Raw genomic sequence first — 17680 nt, 5'->3', positions numbered from 1 at the left:
CCAACATCCACCAACCAGCTCAATTCGCAGCCCCTTAAACCCAGAAGTCATCTTCAATTATACCCATTACCATACCATCCCTTTCAATATTCTACAGAAGGATAAAGACCTTCTTTCCTCAAAGATAAACATAGACTTATCTTTCCCCACGACATACCGACTCCTTTGTCCTTTTATCGATCGTCCAATTTGGTGTACAAGGGGTATGTGTATTCCTTTTCCTCCTTTACGTTTTCCTTTTCTTTTACTGGTATTCCGATTTCACCGAAATCCGATATCGTTCGATTCCTCTATATTCGGAGGCAGATACGGTACTGTAGACACACAAATGCATTGCATTCTAATCGCAAATAGACAACTATGAATGACCTGCTGAGCTGTGTCTTCTTTCCTCGTCATTCAACGTGTTTCATCTATTCCTTTAGTATTCGTAGTCATACCTACAGCATCTGCCATCTTCTAAATTGGAACCAAACAATACATAAACCGATACTCAACCCCTTAAAAAGTGATTTACCTTCTCACCAATCGTCAATCTACAGCCTATCTTCTTATCTATCAACCATCTTGATAACTCTAAACCTATCTTATAATTCTTTCATTCTCAAATCATACCCAACTTCTTCCTGATCATCATAATTTACTATCGAATTCAACAATGTCATACTACCGACCTTCATCACTCGCCGCCACCACCCACACCCCACCTGAGGCTTCCTCTTCCCGTCTTCGACCTCGACCGACTCTTACACCGACTGTCGAGGAAGAGCAGATCACCGAAGCTACTGCCGCGGCCCCTATCGGTGCTCAGGGAGACAAGGGCAAGGGGAAAGAGAAGAAGGTGAGGAAGATGACCATGGAGGATGTTGAGAGGTTGGCCGGACAGATAGTGAGTGACCACATCATCTATTGATTCAAGGTCTTGCCACCCTGAGGCAAGTCAACAATCAAGTCCATCGCATCATCATTATCATCGTCTTCGTCATTTTCACCAAAGCATGCCTCGTGTAACACACGACTTATCTGTATAACACTCATGTTCTTCCTTTCTTCTGTTTATCTCGACAAACCCGAAATATGCACATACTGATAATTACCTGTTCGTAATAGTGCAACGTCCGACCTCTCGGTGCATGTCAACGTCCACAATCTTCTGGAAGCCTCTACTGCACCAATGTGAGTGATCCCTCCCTTATACACATCTGTATCATCCACCCCAAATCGACGCGTCTTGGTCGGATGTTTGCCACACACCTCTATCACATACTGTACCATACAGTTGCCACTCATATATACCTTCCTTTGGTCTATCCGCTTAATGGCAAGATGACGATAGCTGACATCAATCCAATCGTTTGTTTCACATAGCATTCATGTCAGGCTATAAATGCCGATGGTGATAGGTGCGGCAATTGGGTTTCTAACCCTCGAGAAACGAGGTTCTGTGCTAATGGGTGTAAGTGGCACCTCCCTTTATCGTTTTACAGTACAGTACAAAAACTGATTTGAATGTTTTACGATTTGTAGGGCACATGGAAAACTCCCGTCACACCCATCTCTCCGACCTCCTCGCCCTCCGAAAAGCCCTCAACCAGCGTCGATCGACCGAGAGGGAGAAGCAAAACGCTGCTCAACTATATTACATCGAACAGCGTTTTCCATCATCCTCTTCCTCTTCGTCCTCCTCGACCTCAACCTCCGACACCCCTTCCTCGACATCCTTGTCATTGTTGAGGACACCCACCACTACTCCCTCTGCAAGGTCGATGAGGGATCTGAGTGAGGAAAGAGGCTGGGGATCACATGGGGTTGATGCGTGGTGGAGAGGTAATTGGGGATTGAACTCTGAGCAGATCTCGGAGAGGGGGGATGTACGAGGGATAGCTCATGACGGGTGCCAAACGAATGGAGTTACAAGCTGCATCATTTAATCTGAATCCATTTCGATCTGTGCTTTTTTATACTTGGTTTAATCGTTCTTTCTTTCTTCCTGTTGTATATCTCATCTGATCTGGTAAAACTTAGTTATTCATTTACCACACTTGTAAAACTACTTTTGTATATGTGCCTTCGGTTTCGTTTGTCTGATCCAACATTGGGTTTGTATAATCTCTCAACAGGTTGTTAGCATTGTACAGTATGGTTTTTTGGTTTTGTATGATCAACACCAAAACAAAGAAATGAATCATCCTGGTGACCTATTGTTCTCAATAACCAAGAAGCCTTCTTCAGTAATATTGTTCCATTGCAAACGCAGTTACGTTACAATAGAAAGCAGCTTGAACGTGTGTACTGCATAACATCTGTATCTTCGTAGTGTATACAAGAGATACCAAATCCTATGTAATGATGCTGAATGCGCATACACACCATGATAGAATGCTTTCATGTACTTAATCATATCCACCATGATATCTCTGTCCTGTACCTCCTGCTCGGGCACCTTGACCTTTCCCACCTTCGTCCCCCTTTCCCTTACTCTTGCTTTTACCTTTCCCTTTGCCTTTCCCACCTGTATTGGGCGTAGTAGGTTTAGCCGGTAGAGATACATTATGTCTCCCACCCATCGCAGCATTCATCTCTCCACTTTTACCTTTAATTTTGATTCCACCATTTTCAGCTTTCCTAACTTGGTCTAGTTCTTTACCCCAATTATCAACTTTACCTCCTCCATTCCCATTACTCCTCCATTCCCTCTCCCAATCTTTCTCTGATCCCGATGCTCCCCCTTTGGCCTTTCGCTTTCTACCTGATCTCGATGACGATGATGAAGTGGGTATTTCAACCACAGGAGTTTTCACTAATGGGCTCCCACTTGCATTACCCTTGCGATTCTTCCCAGTCGGTGTCGACTGAGATTCACCCTCACCTCCACCGCCCAACGCACGATTGATCAATTCCTTGGCACCATTGTTACTTCTGGTACCAGGTTGAGATAATTTCCCAAATGAAATGACTTTAGCAGGTGCCGAGGAAGGTACACTACGTCCGTTTCCGTTCTGATCCATTAGATGCCCATGTGAAAAAGGCATCGTCCCATTCCTATTTCTATCATTATTTTTATTGCTAGTATCATTCGGTTTCCTACTAGAAGGCGGTCGAGGTGACGGTGATCTTGATCTATTCCTTTGACCATGACTAGAATAACTAGAATGACGTGGATCTCTTTCTCTTTCTCTTTCTCTCTCACGATACTCTGAATCCCAGTGTCTTCTACCCCTATCCCTATTGTTAGGTGTAGAATATGCTCCTCCTCTACCTCTGATATTCGACCCACCTCCACTTCTGGAATTTCTAGACTGATCAAACCATGAAGGTTCATCATCCGACCCACCACCAACACCAAAGTGTCTTTCTCTTTCAAGTTGCATCTGTCTAGCTTTCTCCTTCTCCCTCGTTTTCCTACCTGCACTTGAACCTCCGAAATTCTTGTATCCTCCAGAGATGAATGGTAAATTATCATAATCATCTTGACCTCCGTCGTCGTCAAACCTGGAATGTGTAGGTGGAGGCAAATCTGCATTGCGTCTTAAAGACGTGGTGAAAAATGGTCCACGAGAGGACATCTCATGCGAGAATGCTGAGGGGACGGTGAGACGGGCCAGGGAACCACGACGTTTTGAGCAGTCCTAACACAGGGAATCAATATTTTGTACCATTGAGTGACAGCTGGAATATAGAAAGAGAAGGAGATATGGTGAAGCCGGGGTGAAAGAGGGTAAAGAGGAAATGTGTAAGGTGGGGTCCGTGCGAGCGAGATGGCGAGAAGAAGGTGGGACACGAGATGAAGCGGGGGAGAGAGACAGAGATCGGAAGGATGAAGATTGAGTTGACAACTATACTCACATCACCTAGATGACCCTCCCTGGCACAATTATAACACCACTCCTCAGAGGCTCTACCGCCTATCGCTTCTTTCTCCCAACCCTCAGCACTCATCTTATCTCGGATGATGTCGGCTCTGGCATCGGTGGATAGATAGGAATATACTCTCCATAAAGTATGGCAGGTCTGTTCCGATTGTACATGTCAGTGACGCTTTCTGAGAAACGATTGTTTCGATTGTATCTGTACGGATGACAGGAAGACCCACATTCTCCGTATGATCCCTACTTCCACACCTGTCGCATCCCGTCCTCCTCGAAGATCTAGATACGGGGTCCGGACAATCTTGCTTCCTATGCCCACGCCCACCACAACCGAAACATACCAGACCGACTGGACAATCTCTCCTTTCGTGTGCGTCCTCCGCTCCACATGTGGTACACTAGCACACATAAGAGTATTAGTCTAAACTTGCCTTGCAAATTGGGACGATATGTAGACTAAACAGGATCGATACTCACTATTATATGTTTACAATCTTTACTCCGATGTCCGGGCCGCTTACAATTCTGACAGATCTTACTCTGATCAGCCGTAGCCAGGAAAGTAGCTTCTACCTCTTTTGGTCCATCATCCTCGGCATCGAAGTACCTCTTTGAGCCCTACAATTGAGCATTGAGCAGTGTTAGCTATCTATGAGGTGGATGACACATCTATCCTTCCCCGATGGTCAAGCTCACCTTGCTTATATCATCATCGACGAAATATAGACCTTCCATCATGTCTTCATTGTCCTCCTGATCAGCCCTACCATCATCCCCTTCGTCTATTCGCATCTTTGACGGTGATGTTGAGTCAACCAATACATGCGAAGGTAGCAACAAGGAGGATTCCGCTAGCTCTTCTTCCTCTTTCGCCTTTTCTTTCCCTTTACTCTTTGAATTGACATCATTTGGTTTCTGAAATTCCACATTCACACCTTTCTTGCTGGTGGTAAGAGAAGGAATCATGCCTGTACTAAACAATCCGGGTGGTTGAAAGTGATCGCTTGACGAGTTCGCTGACACATCCTGAGCATTGGAAGTACCGGGTAAAGAGGGTGATATCTGAGGTATCTCATCAATGAAGATATCTGCTCCTACTATATTTTCTTTGATTTCCCCAGGTTCGATATCGTTCTTTCTTTGTGGCGGTGATCTGCTAGGTCCAGCTTCAGGAGGTGGAGTGGGTGAAAATCTGAATCCTGTTCCTGCTAATAACGATCGAGGTAATGGTGTGAAGGCTGATGGAGCGTAAGTGGATAGTATGGGAGTGGTACCTCTTGAAGGTCCAGCACTGATCGTTCGCGACATATCCAAATGATATCAATGATATAATTATTGTCGTTCTATACGGTGAAATTGAAGTATAAGCAAGTACTTGAGCAGTGTTCAATCAATCGATGGTTATGATGGGACCGAAGTGAACGTTTGAGGTATCTATGGTGATTATATCGGCTGAGGTATGCAGACGACTCGATTTCGGTCTTGTTGATTTTCTATCTGGTTGATGACCCTTACTAGATACCTTGTTGGTGGACTGGTTGCTGATTTATACGTGACTGCTATTGTGATAGTAACATCGTTCGTATTGTTGTTGGATTGACTGTCAATTGTTGAAATGATCAGAAATCTTGAAATCACAAGTGGAGGTAGAAGGGTTGATCGTTGCCACCGACCATCTGCTAGATACCATATCAGGGTATCGCCGACAAATGCCGGTATTACAGTATAATGAGCTGCAAGTAAGAAGCGGACATGTCCACCCATTCCGTTCCTACCTGAGCATCCAAGGTTGAGTAGCAGTGAGCATCAAGTAGAGATTAAAAAGTCGGTGAGGACATCCTGCATACCACAGCATAAATCCCATTGAGCAGTAGCTTGCAGCTATACATCATTGGTCGTACACCTCTCCTCACTGTACGACTCTCGGTCATTCGCTGTTCCTGCAAAATCGACTTGGTAACTCGAGAAGACAAGGATACAGCTGTCGCAAAGGACCAGTAATCTCTCAGTCAGTCCGACTCGACTCGACTCAGTCTCAGCTCGTACAGATTATAGCTTAGTCAGAGCGTCAATCACTGGTGGCAAGGGTATCAGGACCTCTCCATCAATCTCATACCCCTATCCAATATCATCCGATTCAGAACATAGATAAAAAGCAAAATGTCATTCCCAGCTCACGACCGTAAGTAGCCTAATTGACCCTTTGTCATCAGATGTGTAGTGGACTTTTGGAGCTGACCATCATATCTCTACTAGCTTCCAAACCCATCAGTATCCCCAAGACAGAAGAGGATGTCTTGAAATACTGGACAGATATCGATGCTTTCAAGACTTCTCAGAAATTGTCTGAAGGAAAACCAGAATACAGTTTCTATGACGGTCCCCCTTTCGCTACTGGTAAACCCCATTATGGACACTTACTCGCTGGTACCATAAAGGTGAGTTGAAGTAGATTTTACTTTATCATTGGCAGGAGCTGTCCACTGACATGTTGTTCTGATGATTAGGATATTGTCACTCGACATGCTCATTCTACAGGGCATCACGTTGAAAGACGATTCGGATGGGATACGCACGGTCTTCCAGTCGAACATGAAATTGACAAAACCCTCAACATCAAAGGAAAAGAAGATGTCATGGCGATGGGTATTGACAAGTACAATGCAGCATGTAGAGAGATCGTCATGAGATATTCGGGAGAATGGAAATCGACAGTAGAGAGAATGGGTAGATGGATCGATTTTGATACCGGTTACAAGACGCTTGATCCAACTTTTATGGAAAGTGTTTGGTGGGTATTCGGACAGTTATGGCAGAAAGGTCAAGTATACAGAGGATTAAGAGTTATGCCTTACTCGACGGGATGTACTACCCCTCTAAGTAATTTCGAGGCTGGTGAAGATTATAGGATGACTTCTGATCCTGCTGGTGAGCTGACCATCTCTGACGATTATGCATCTAGCAGTATGATCACACTGACAATATGACCTCGATACAGTCACCGTCACCTTCCCTCTCGTTGATGACCCCTCCACATCCCTTCTCGCATGGACCACCACACCTTACACTCTTCCTTCCAACCTTGCACTCTGTGTTCACCCCGATTTCACTTACATCAAAATCTACGATTACGAGCGTGATCAGAACTTCATCCTTCTCGAATCACTTCTCGGCACAGTGTACAAGGAATTAGCTGGAGGAAAGAAGGATGCTAAGAAAGATAAAGATGCGAAACCAAAGTTCAAGAAGGTCGGTCAGTTCGTAGGAAAAGATATGGTTGGATGGAGATATATCCCAATGTTCGATCATTTCACGGAACAAGTGAGTTGTCGTATCATTGTAGCGTCATGTTCACCTGAGGTGGCGGCTAACATACTCAACTCTAATTATAGTACGAGGACCGAGCATTCAGAGTTCTTTCCGACACCTATGTTACCGACACCTCAGGTACTGGTATCGTCCACCAAGCTCCTGCTTTCGGAGAAGACGATCACAGAATCGCTGTGGCACATAACGTTGTCCGAGATGATGAAATCCCTCCTTGTCCCATCGATGAATCCGGTAAATTCACAGCCGAGGTTCCAGAGTACCAGGGCAAGCACGTCAAAGTGAGTGACTTTTTCCTTCAATCTGTATAACGTCCCACTAAGCAATCCGAGTAGGAAGCCGACCCAGTCATCATCAAAGAGCTACAGAAGAAAGGACGACTCATTGTCCGATCCGATATCATGCACTCTTATCCCTTCTGCTGGAGGTCCGGTACACCACTCATCTATCGAGCTATTCCATCTTGGTTCATACGAGTAGCTAACATCTCAGATAAGCTCGTGGCAAACAACGAGAAGACCCGATGGGTACCTGCCAACGTCGGTGAAGGAAGATTCGGAGGATGGATCAGGAATGCACGAGATTGGAACATCTCGAGAAATAGATATTGGGGTACACCTATCCCCCTCTGGGTCAGCGAGGACTACGAGGAGATCGTCGCTGTCGGCTCCATCGCTGAGCTCGAAAAGCTTTCCGGCGTGACTGGCATCAAAGACCTGCACAGAGAAAGTATCGATAACATCGAAATCCCCTCGCAACAAGGTAAAGGTAAATTGAGAAGAATCGAGGAAGTGTTCGACTGTTGGTTCGAATCTGGATCGATGCCTTACGCCCAATCTCACTATCCATTCGAAAATCAAGATCGGTTCCAGAAATCTTATCCTGCCGATTTCGTCTCTGAAGGTATCGACCAAACTCGAGGTTGGTTCTACACCTTGTTGGTACTTGGTACTCACCTTTACGATACCGCTCCATGGAAGAATTTGATCGTCACTGGTCTTGTGTTGGCTGCGTGAGTCAGCTATATATGCTACACGTAAAAAACCGAAGCTGATCAATCATGTTATTGTCTATAGTGACGGAAAGAAGATGTCCAAGAAGCTCAAGAACTACCCTGATCCTATGGAAGTAGTCAACAAATACGGTGCCGATTGTGTCCGATTGTTCTTGGTAAACTCGCCCGTAGTGAGAGCCGATAACCTGAGATTCAGAGAAGAAGGTGTACGAGAGATCTTGGCCAACGTCATTCTCAAATGGATCAACTCCCTCAATTTCTATCTTGGACAAGCTGAACTTTTCGAACGAACTACAGGAGAGAAGTTTGTCTATGATCATGATGCACCCAAATCATCTAATGTTATGGATCGATGGATTTTGGCTACTTGCCAGACTCTGATCCAGCATGTTGACACTGAGATGGGAGGTGAGTCATCGTAGTCGCGTCACAGAGAGGACAGTTCGCTGATATCTACCCCACATAGCTTACCGACTCTACACCGTCATCCCACGATTGCTTGACTTCATTGCCGATTTGACCAACTGGTACATCCGATTCAACCGAACAAGATTGAAGGGTATCGGAGGTGTTGAAGATACTCGCGCGGCCTTGAATACACTGTACGAGGCTCTGTACACATTGTGTCTGACTATGGTGAGATGGCTCTGTACCTCTGGGTCATACAATATGCTAACATACGTCACCCTTTTAGTCCTCATTCACCCCCTTCACCAGTGAAACAGTCTACCAAGCCCTTCGACCCACTTCTCCCGCGCCGAAAGACACCAACCAAGACGTACGATCCATCCATTTCCTTCCCTTCCCATCTGTCCGACAAGAATACTTCGACCTGGTCATTGAAAGACAAGTGAAACGAATGCGAGCAGTCATCGATCTCGGTCGATTGATTCGAGATCGAAAGACATTGAAGGTCAAGATCCCATTGAAGGAGCTTGTCATCTTCCATCATGATCAAGAATACCTTGATGATGTTAAATCGCTCGAATCGTATATCGCTGCGGAACTCAATGTGGTCAATATCGTCTACACTACCGACGAGTCAAAGACGGGTATCAAATACCGAGCTACGGCCGATTGGCCCACGTTAGGTAAGAAGTTGAGAAAGGATTTAGGAAAGGTCAGATCGCATCTACCCAAGATGACAACTGAGGAATGCAAACAGTATGTCAACGAGGGTAAAGTATCGGTGAATGGGGTAGAACTTGTTGAGGGTGATCTGATTGTCACTCGATTCGCCGAGGTCAATCCGGAAGACAATAAGTTCGATACTGCATCGGATAATGATGTGATCATCGTATTGGATATTCAGCGTCATCCCGAATTGGAGACCTTGGCTTTACTTCGATCTCTTACATCAAGAGTGAACAAGTTAAGAAAAGAAGCTGGATTGAAACCTTCCGACAAAGTCGAAATTTACTATACAGTGGATGAGAACGAACAGGATTATCTGAAACCCGCTATTGCCCAACAGGAAGAATACCTCTTAAAGACTTTAGGTAATGTCCCCGTGGAGCTGTCCCAGAAATCAAATGATAAAGAAATCATAGAGACGGAGAAGAGATCGAAAGATTCAGAAGATTTGGCGGAGAATGAGAGATTCGTGTTGAGTTTGGCATTGGTATAATCACCATATACATATTCGGATCTCACATGCATTACAACGAGTTTGATTACAGACAACCATTTCATAATTGAGTCATTCTACGAAACGTCATTGATACAACCTGGATAAATTAACAAACACTCTCATATCTCAGTCTAATTTCATGTCTCACATCCTATTTCGTGATGCATCTATGTTCGTCCTACGATCAATCGCTTTGTGCCACATCGGTCGTCAGAGAGACCGTCGAACTCAATTACAGGCAAGCTTTGATCAGGGGCAAATTTCCTGTGTTGTACTTTCAATTCCTCCATATATGCCAATTTGTCTTCGAAGTTCGTGAAATGTTGAGGTGCTTTGGCTTTCTTAGGGGATGGTGAGGGCGAGATGTTGACGAAGTAATTCGGATTCACGATTCGTCGTGTGGCAACTTGCGGCTCTGGTTCTCGTTCTCGTAGACGGTCTCCGGATAGATAGCCCTCTATGGCCTTAGAACGATGTCTCGTCAATGGTAAGATATCAGCGCATTGTTCCGGTGCTGTTATAGCGTTCTGTGAGCATTCATACGTATATATATATAAAAGAGACTAACTATCAACCAATTGACGAATGAAGATCGGGGGGATCTGTAAGGAGTATCGTTTACCGCCTTGCATAAAGCTGATCCCCAGGTAATCTATTTGATCCTGGATTCGACATCAGCTTCGATCGATACCTTACCTCCATGCAGAGAGGACAGAACCGACTGCCATGAAAGATGACCTACTTCGAAAAGAGGATGATCCTTCAAGTACGCATCTAATCTTCCGCCAAGAAAGGCTGTCTCGAAGTAATACTCACCCTCCCCCCAAATGACCTCTTTCGTTATTTCCTGATCCTTCTCGTCCTTCTCCTTCAGAACGGCAGGGCGACTATGCATCAAGTCCCATAAAGAAGGCGGTGTATCGTGTAAGAGGCCGAGCTGTAATGCATGTATCAGCCTAAATACCTATACCGAAGGGCGAATCCAAGACGTGCATGTGAAACAAGGAATACCGTAGAAGGAAGGGCTCACCGATGCTAGTCTGATTACATGTTGTAGTTCGTGAGCTAAGGTCACGGCTAAAAAAAGGATATGTCCTGCCGCAACGTCTGGGTGAGCTTCTCTAAGAGAATATGCCTTGCCACCTGCAGCTACGAGCTACAGTCAAGTCACATAGTCAGCATACCCCTGATAGATGCTCTCGGGACGATATTCAGATCATGACGATATCGAGATGATCTAACGGAAAAGGAAAAGGTTAGCCAGAAAGAATAAGTGTACTCACTGCGTATTGTATGTGTATAGTGGTTGGTTCATCGGTATCAACGAAGGCGTAATCTTTCGTTTTTGTGTTCACCACTGTCTCAAGTTCGGTACTGCTTTTAAAGTCTTCCAGCGATTTCATTTTATCGGGATGAAGAGTAGCTGTGGTCCAGTCGTACATGGGTACAGCAGGTGCACCTTTTTCTCTGGGCGGCTCGTTACACATAAGGGCGGCATGGGTGATGTCCAACCCTAGAGGAGACCATACGAAAGCCTTAGCTACCTGTAAGGCTTTCTGGAGAACAGCAGTTTGATCGGAGTCGCCAAGAGATGCCAATGAACAGCTGTGGTGGCCTATGAGTCTGAAGTTGGCTTGAGAAGGGGAGGGAATGAATTCAGATGTGGATGCCGATGCAGGAATGCTGTAGGGCGTCGGTCGTTGCCTTGATGCTAGAGATGGTGTTGTCGAAGCTGGCATGACGGACTTGACGATAAGCGTTAATCGATGATAAGCGTACTTTATGATAAGCGGGGGTGTAGAAGAGAGTGTTAGACGTGTGTCAAATGTGTGTTGAACGTGAGAAGTGTGTTAAAAGCGAGACGCAGTGGCGGTAACAGCAATCAAATAAAATATTGGGTTGACATGCACAACATACATGTATGGACACACCGTGACGTCACAAGCTTCAGGCAAAATCGCCACTTTCAGTTTACGTAAGAAGAACGCGACTTGTTGACCATTCAACACATTTACCAGCTTGTCGTCAAAACGATGACCTCTTGACTACCTCAACCTCATGGATGTGAAACTACAATCTGAGGGTGCTGCGATCATACTCACGATGACGATCGATACGTACGACATCCCTCCGACCATTCTGACATCACGTATATTCCCTGGGACCATCCCCTCGACTTCACATCACAATGTCTCGTGGAACGATGATGGGCAGTGTCTCTTCGTCACTAAGAAGGGCGTCAACATACTTGCGAGTATATACTTCACAAATCCCGCCCGATTACTTACTGAAACTGAAGAGAATATGTAGACTCCTCATTTGACCACTACATTTGCACCCCCACCTACACTCGTCGACCCATCTCTATCACTTGAAAACCCCTCTTCTGCCATAAACAATGAGAAACGACGCGCAGCATCAGCAGCGTTCGTCGTGGATGATAACCTATCTGATGAAGATGCTTTAGATAATTATGATCAAACTCCCTTACCATCCAAAGATGGCGGAAAGGGCAAAGGAAAAGAAACGAAGGTGAGAAGACCGAGAAAAGGTGAAATCAAATTTTGGAATACAGGTGTAGAAGTAGATACTAGTAGGAAGAGAGATGATGTGTATGGATGGGATGATGTAGGTGGTGAGTCTGCAGCTACATCTTTCCCTTAGTCAAATTTCAACTGACTGATAAAAATTCGAACTATGACAGATGAGATCACATCTGTGGCTAGTGAAAAGGAGGTAACGACTAGACAAGCTATCTGGTCACCTTCCGGCTTGAGCGATCTTGGAGGGTGAGTCGGTTCTTTTTGGGAAAAGCATCTTATCTAAGAGGATCAAACGATCAGCTGATAGCTGTCGGAACTTCGTATAGATCGCTCCTTGTGGCTGTCAATAGTGCGATGCAAGTCTCAGTTTATGCGCCGAGGAATGACCCGTATACCAAACAATGGGATGAAGTGAGCGAACTTCTGACCATTTCAACTTTATGTTGTATAAAACATCACTAAAGCTGGTTCATATTTCGACGCAGATAGCAGACTTGACTTCGATAATGAGAGGCTCCTTGCCGCCTGAAGCGTTATCAGATGGACTAAGTGTAGAAGGAATGTTGGAAATGCGCACTATTTGTAAGTTGTCTGTTGGCTTTCGACGAGAACGTGGTGACTGACCGAATTTATGTATCGAAATACAGGTGCTCAATGGTCTTCGCACCTCCCAGTACCGTCCATGATAGGTCTAGATGGTAGTTTACTAGCATTGAGTGATAGAGCTGGACGAATCTCATTTTGGAGGTGAGTTGAGATGCGATCTTTGGAAGTAACGGCGAGCTCATTCAAAATACAGCTACGGGCTTGAAAAGAGGTTTCATCAAATTCAGTTTGTCCAGATATGTGAACAGGGGGCATGGGTTACGGATATGGCTTGGTCCAAGTGGAGGATACTGGATGATCAGACTTGTAAGCTAATCTCTAACGCGACTTGATAATGCCAAGTTGATTAATTCCTTATACTCAGGCGAAGCACACCTTGCGCTTGCTCTCACGAACGGCTCAGTAGAGGTCTTGATCGTGCAGCGGAGAGCGCAGATTGATCAGGCAAACCCGAAGAAGTGGGCTCTAGAAATACAAGCTCCGATAGTAATGATAGATCGAGGTGATAAACGACATATAACGTCCATCAGATGGATCGACGTGAGTGATGGAAATGCCAAAGCAGGGACGTGAATGCTGACAGTCTCTTTAGGATGCTCTGATATGGACCAAATCCGGGACTATACATATCTTCGCTCCGGAAGGAAATCAGACTGTTCGGTGGAGTGGAACAGTAATTTTGACATTGGACAGAGTGGGGAACTGGGCAGGAGCGAATGGCTTAGGTCCATGTACCGGTATGTCATCCAGCTGAAGAACACATATGCTCAATCCGAGCTGATGGTAGTCCTGCAGGTGTAAATCGTATCAACCATGATACATTGATCATCGTTTTATCCTCTCTAACTACCCATATTATTATCGATTTCACCATTTCACCAAAGCTGGCCCACCCTCACGACTCTCTTCGTGCTGCGCTTGCCCTCCGAGATATGTTTGAGGATCATCTATCGACCGACCCGTTGATTAGGATTAGATTTAGAACAGTACAATTACAGCCTGAAGGATGGACGGCAAATACTGCTGGATGGACAAGTCTGGGCTGGGGAAGTGTAGGATCTTGGGTGACTGAGTGAGTCTTCTCATATACCCTTCAGTATATCCCGAGGAAAGGCTGACCCTGATTCTTATGGGGTTGTAGACCAACAAGTTTCCATAATCTCGATCATGCAACGGAAGGTAAAAGATCAGTGACGTTCGTTCTTGGTAATATGGGTAAAGCTGGTGCAGCACCAGATGAAACAGTCGTAGAAGCTTTGCGTAGGGTATTAGCGGATCCTCCAAACTGTACGTGAATATATAAGCAGTCTACACAAAATGCTCGTCGAGCTTAGCTTATAATTCACAGTGTTACATACGACCTCCGGCAAGGTGTTGATGCCGTTCCTTTTGCACATACTCAGTCTGAAGGGCCCAGAAACCCTAGCGCAGGATCTATTGAACCTGACTTCCTCGATATTAAATGCCGAGTTACAAGCACGTCAAGCTAATCAAGCAGGCCTGATCGATGATTTCTGGAGTCAGAGACCATTGAATCAACTTAGACTTGCATATGTCATATCCTCATGGTGCGAGGTAAGCTTGCGGACGAGAATAAAAGATCCGTGATTTGAAGCTCACATCTGACGAATTGCAGAGTCACTTTTCATCCGAAGCGACCGATTTTCAGCGAGTAGCAGCAACCATATTACGGTCGATAACCACCCGTCTGATCGATGTTCTCCTGAAATGGGCAACAACCGCACTACAACCTCAAAGCCTGGGCAACCTGGATCGTCAATTCATATGCCAACTGCTCAAAACTGCCAACCAGCTGTCCGAGGAGCAAATTGACCCCAGCTTACTCAAGTTGGTCGAAGACATATCAAGCAAGCTTGATCAAACACAAACACAGGATGATTCGGAAGAACGATGCCCTGCATGTAAGACCGAAGTGGGGCCGGATGGTACTTGTGTCAAAGGGCATGTGTGGAGTGAGTAGCTCGATGGCAATTGTCTCGTCGGGTCAAGAGCGACGACTGATATATGATGATCACGATAGCGCGATGCTCCATTACTCATCTCCTGATCACTCATCCACATTACAGAGTCTGTTCGACCTGTCCTGCCATTTCGCTTCTCCCAAAGAGACACCTGGCGATCCCTATACCGGTTGATGAACAAGGGAAGGACCATGACTACCAACGATTCATTCCCTCCCCTTCAACGGCAGTCGAGGAAGATAGCTTGATCCAGATAGCGCTGGAAGCTGCTATAGCGTGTCTGAATTGTGGTGGGAGGTGGCAGAGGGCTGTATGATATCGTGATGTATTTTAACATGTATCATTTTCATGATCATGGATGGAGGCACAGTCTGAAATGACCGCGATTGAGGGTGATGGCTGTATGGATTTTCAGTATATTTCTCACCGACGCAGCCTGACGGCCGTTCTCTTCAGAGGCATACAGTAATTTAGGCCGTAAGATCTACAACATAGGGACTCATCTACCTATCCGAAGCCCTGCAAATGCCTCGATCCTTTGATCATTGGCTAACCAGCATGATAATTGACTCGAAACTGTGCATTACCATGGATTTGGTTTGCTACAAGGACAGTAGATGCGGGATGTTCCGAGTGGTGAATTGGTAAGGATTGGTGATATCGGAATGATTCGCATCGACGCGGTAGATTTGTTTGGTTCCACTTGGACTTGGGATTTGGTTTTTCGGCTGTGCCAATCATTACGATGCCATTTCATTCGTACTAATCTACCAAAACAATGAAAAACCAAATCTCACCTCGTCGTACTTGGCACAGCTCACATCCTTAGATCTCATGGTGAATGATAGATTATAAATACATGTTATATGAGATGCAGATGGAGCGGAAGGAATCGGAAAGATAAGCAGAGATCCATTTGAGTATATAAAGGAAGATCTGCAGGAACTGATGTTAGAAGGAATGTCATTGTTCAGCGCAATTCTCACATTAATTCAGAATACAACATCCAATATATAATCTAGTAAATAAGATAACCCACTGTCATGATGTCAGCATTGACGATCCGATCATCAACTACCTTAGCGAGGTCCACCTTACTTTCCAAACCATTATTATGTGGATGTTATTCAGCGTATCATCCCATCGCATCGGGCAGTCGATCCTTCTCAATCTCAGCTAGACGAGCGATCAGATCTGATGAGCCCAAGAAATCAAGTTTGGCTTTGAGACCTGAGATCAAGCAAAGGGAAGAACGGGCTGAAGGTAAGATTGTAGGAGGAGAAGGTAAAGGTGTAGAAGGTCCTCATTATCAAGGTGAGCTAGATATCATCGACAAGCTATATAAATCATTTTGGCTCATTGTATGCGTTTCGTATTTGTTTTGGGTAGATCAATCTACTGTTGCGAGTGATATATTGACAAATCAATCTACGACTGGAGCATGGACTTTGATGAATCCCATTTACACAGAGTCGGTATGTTGCCTTTGTCTTTGTGATTACATTGTCGTTGAGAAGGTATGATGTACTCACAAGAAGCATTGGGGCTTTATATCATGTAGGAACTCGACACAGTCAAAGTAGTCGGTAGAGAACCTGTCACGCTGGCCGACAAGAGTGTACACAAACTTGTGAAATTCCTCAGAAAGACCTTCGACTTCCTAACTGCATACAAAGATTACAAAGTACCTGAATCCATCTTAGAACAAAATCCCATTCCGGTCGCTGAATTGAGAGTTAAGGGGTTATTGCTGAGCCATCATAAATGGTTGTTCCGAATCATCCTTCTAGAATCCATCGCGGGTGTTCCTGGTATGGTTGGCGGTACTTTACGACACCTCAGGAGTATGAGATTGTTAAGAAGGGATGGGGGTTGGATACATACTTTGTTGGAGGAAGCTGAGAACGAGAGGATGCACCTTTTGTAAGTCTCTGCTCCTCTACTACGTTATGCTCTGACGTGGAGGGAAAGCTAATTGACAATTGTATACAGAACCTTCATGACCATCGCTCAACCTACCATATTCACCCGTGCCCTCGTCCTAGCAGCCCAAGGAGTATTCTACAACGCCTTCTTCCTCACTTACCTCTTCTCCCCCAAGACCGCACATCGATTCGTCGGAGCGTTGGAGGAAGAGGCCGTCCGAACTTACTCTCACTGTATCGACGATATCGAAAAAGGTCTGGTGCCCGAATGGAACGACGTGGCAGCACCTAGAATCGCCATAGATTATTGGCGATTACCCTCGGATGCGAAATTGCTCGATGTCATTAGGGCAGTCAGAGCCGATGAAGCTACTCATAGATTCGTTAATCACTCGTTGGCGAATTTGGACCAGAAAAAAGATTTCAATCCGTTTGCTTTGGTTGAGGCGGATGCTGCGACAAGAGGTGGAAAGTGGGGGTGAGTTCAATGTACCAAAGTATCTATCTGATGGAGGAAAAGCTGATGGGAATTTGAATGAACGTAGCTTCACCAGGGAGGAGTCAGCAGAATTTGCAAGGGAGCAACAAAAGAAATTGATGGAAGTTTCTCATCAGAAAAGAATCGAACATTAGATGAGGTCCCCTGAAAACTCGTCGACTTCGGTCGTTTGTCTTCCAGATATATATAATTTCACCCAGTCTACTCCACTCTGTGCTGTCACTCGTAATCATGTATATGCAGATGTATATCCTGTTGGCATGTATATCGGTTTTCCAATCAAT

General features: G+C 45.2%; 6 protein-coding genes across 6 annotated transcripts; 4 read left to right on the top strand and 2 right to left on the bottom strand.

Moving 5' to 3' along the window:
* Positions 1-658: 658 nt before the first annotated feature.
* Positions 659-1931, top strand: I203_104162 (uncharacterized protein; the record flags this gene model as incomplete). The annotated part of the gene is made up of 4 exons (XM_019144244.1): positions 659-889; positions 1111-1176; positions 1369-1456; positions 1528-1931. The coding sequence occupies 4 exons, from the start codon at positions 659-661 to the stop codon at positions 1929-1931; spliced, it is 789 nt and encodes a 262-aa protein (XP_019007293.1).
* Positions 1932-2393: 462 nt separating this feature from the next.
* On the bottom strand, positions 2394-5177 carry I203_104161 (uncharacterized protein; the record flags this gene model as incomplete). The annotated part of the gene is made up of 5 exons (XM_019144245.1): positions 2394-3629; positions 3847-4011; positions 4094-4267; positions 4347-4487; positions 4566-5177. 5 exons carry the CDS (start codon positions 5175-5177, stop codon positions 2394-2396), a joined length of 2328 nt encoding a protein of 775 aa, XP_019007294.1.
* An 852-nt stretch (positions 5178-6029) lies between these two features.
* On the top strand, positions 6030-9838 carry I203_104160 (isoleucine-tRNA ligase; the record flags this gene model as incomplete). The annotated part of the gene is made up of 9 exons (XM_019144246.2): positions 6030-6051; positions 6126-6307; positions 6377-6797; positions 6868-7190; positions 7262-7477; positions 7532-8208; positions 8273-8619; positions 8678-8847; positions 8906-9838. 9 exons carry the CDS (start codon positions 6030-6032, stop codon positions 9836-9838), a joined length of 3291 nt encoding a protein of 1096 aa, XP_019007295.2.
* Positions 9839-10008: 170 nt separating this feature from the next.
* On the bottom strand, positions 10009-11580 carry I203_104159 (uncharacterized protein; the record flags this gene model as incomplete). Its single annotated transcript, XM_019144247.1, has 5 exons — positions 10009-10355; positions 10410-10503; positions 10584-10778; positions 10872-10997; positions 11125-11580. The coding sequence occupies 5 exons, from the start codon at positions 11578-11580 to the stop codon at positions 10009-10011; spliced, it is 1218 nt and encodes a 405-aa protein (XP_019007296.1).
* A 364-nt stretch (positions 11581-11944) lies between these two features.
* On the top strand, positions 11945-15288 carry I203_104158 (uncharacterized protein; the record flags this gene model as incomplete). The annotated part of the gene is made up of 14 exons (XM_065517476.1): positions 11945-12091; positions 12152-12476; positions 12546-12630; positions 12711-12795; positions 12870-12966; positions 13032-13131; positions 13184-13296; positions 13355-13530; positions 13583-13727; positions 13786-14062; positions 14132-14277; positions 14339-14565; positions 14627-14963; positions 15032-15288. The coding sequence occupies 14 exons, from the start codon at positions 11945-11947 to the stop codon at positions 15286-15288; spliced, it is 2517 nt and encodes an 838-aa protein (XP_065374294.1).
* Positions 15289-16018: 730 nt separating this feature from the next.
* On the top strand, positions 16019-17530 carry I203_104157 (uncharacterized protein; the record flags this gene model as incomplete). The annotated part of the gene is made up of 5 exons (XM_019144249.1): positions 16019-16286; positions 16362-16447; positions 16534-16895; positions 16965-17375; positions 17443-17530. The coding sequence occupies 5 exons, from the start codon at positions 16019-16021 to the stop codon at positions 17528-17530; spliced, it is 1215 nt and encodes a 404-aa protein (XP_019007298.1).
* Between the last annotated feature and the right edge of the window lie 150 nt (positions 17531-17680).

Source organism: Kwoniella mangroviensis (assembly GCF_000507465.2).
Source record: "Kwoniella mangroviensis CBS 8507 chromosome 1 map unlocalized Ctg01, whole genome shotgun sequence".
Classification (NCBI taxonomy): Eukaryota; Fungi; Basidiomycota; class Tremellomycetes; order Tremellales; family Cryptococcaceae; genus Kwoniella; species Kwoniella mangrovensis.
This window is presented reverse-complemented; position numbering and strand designations above follow the sequence as displayed.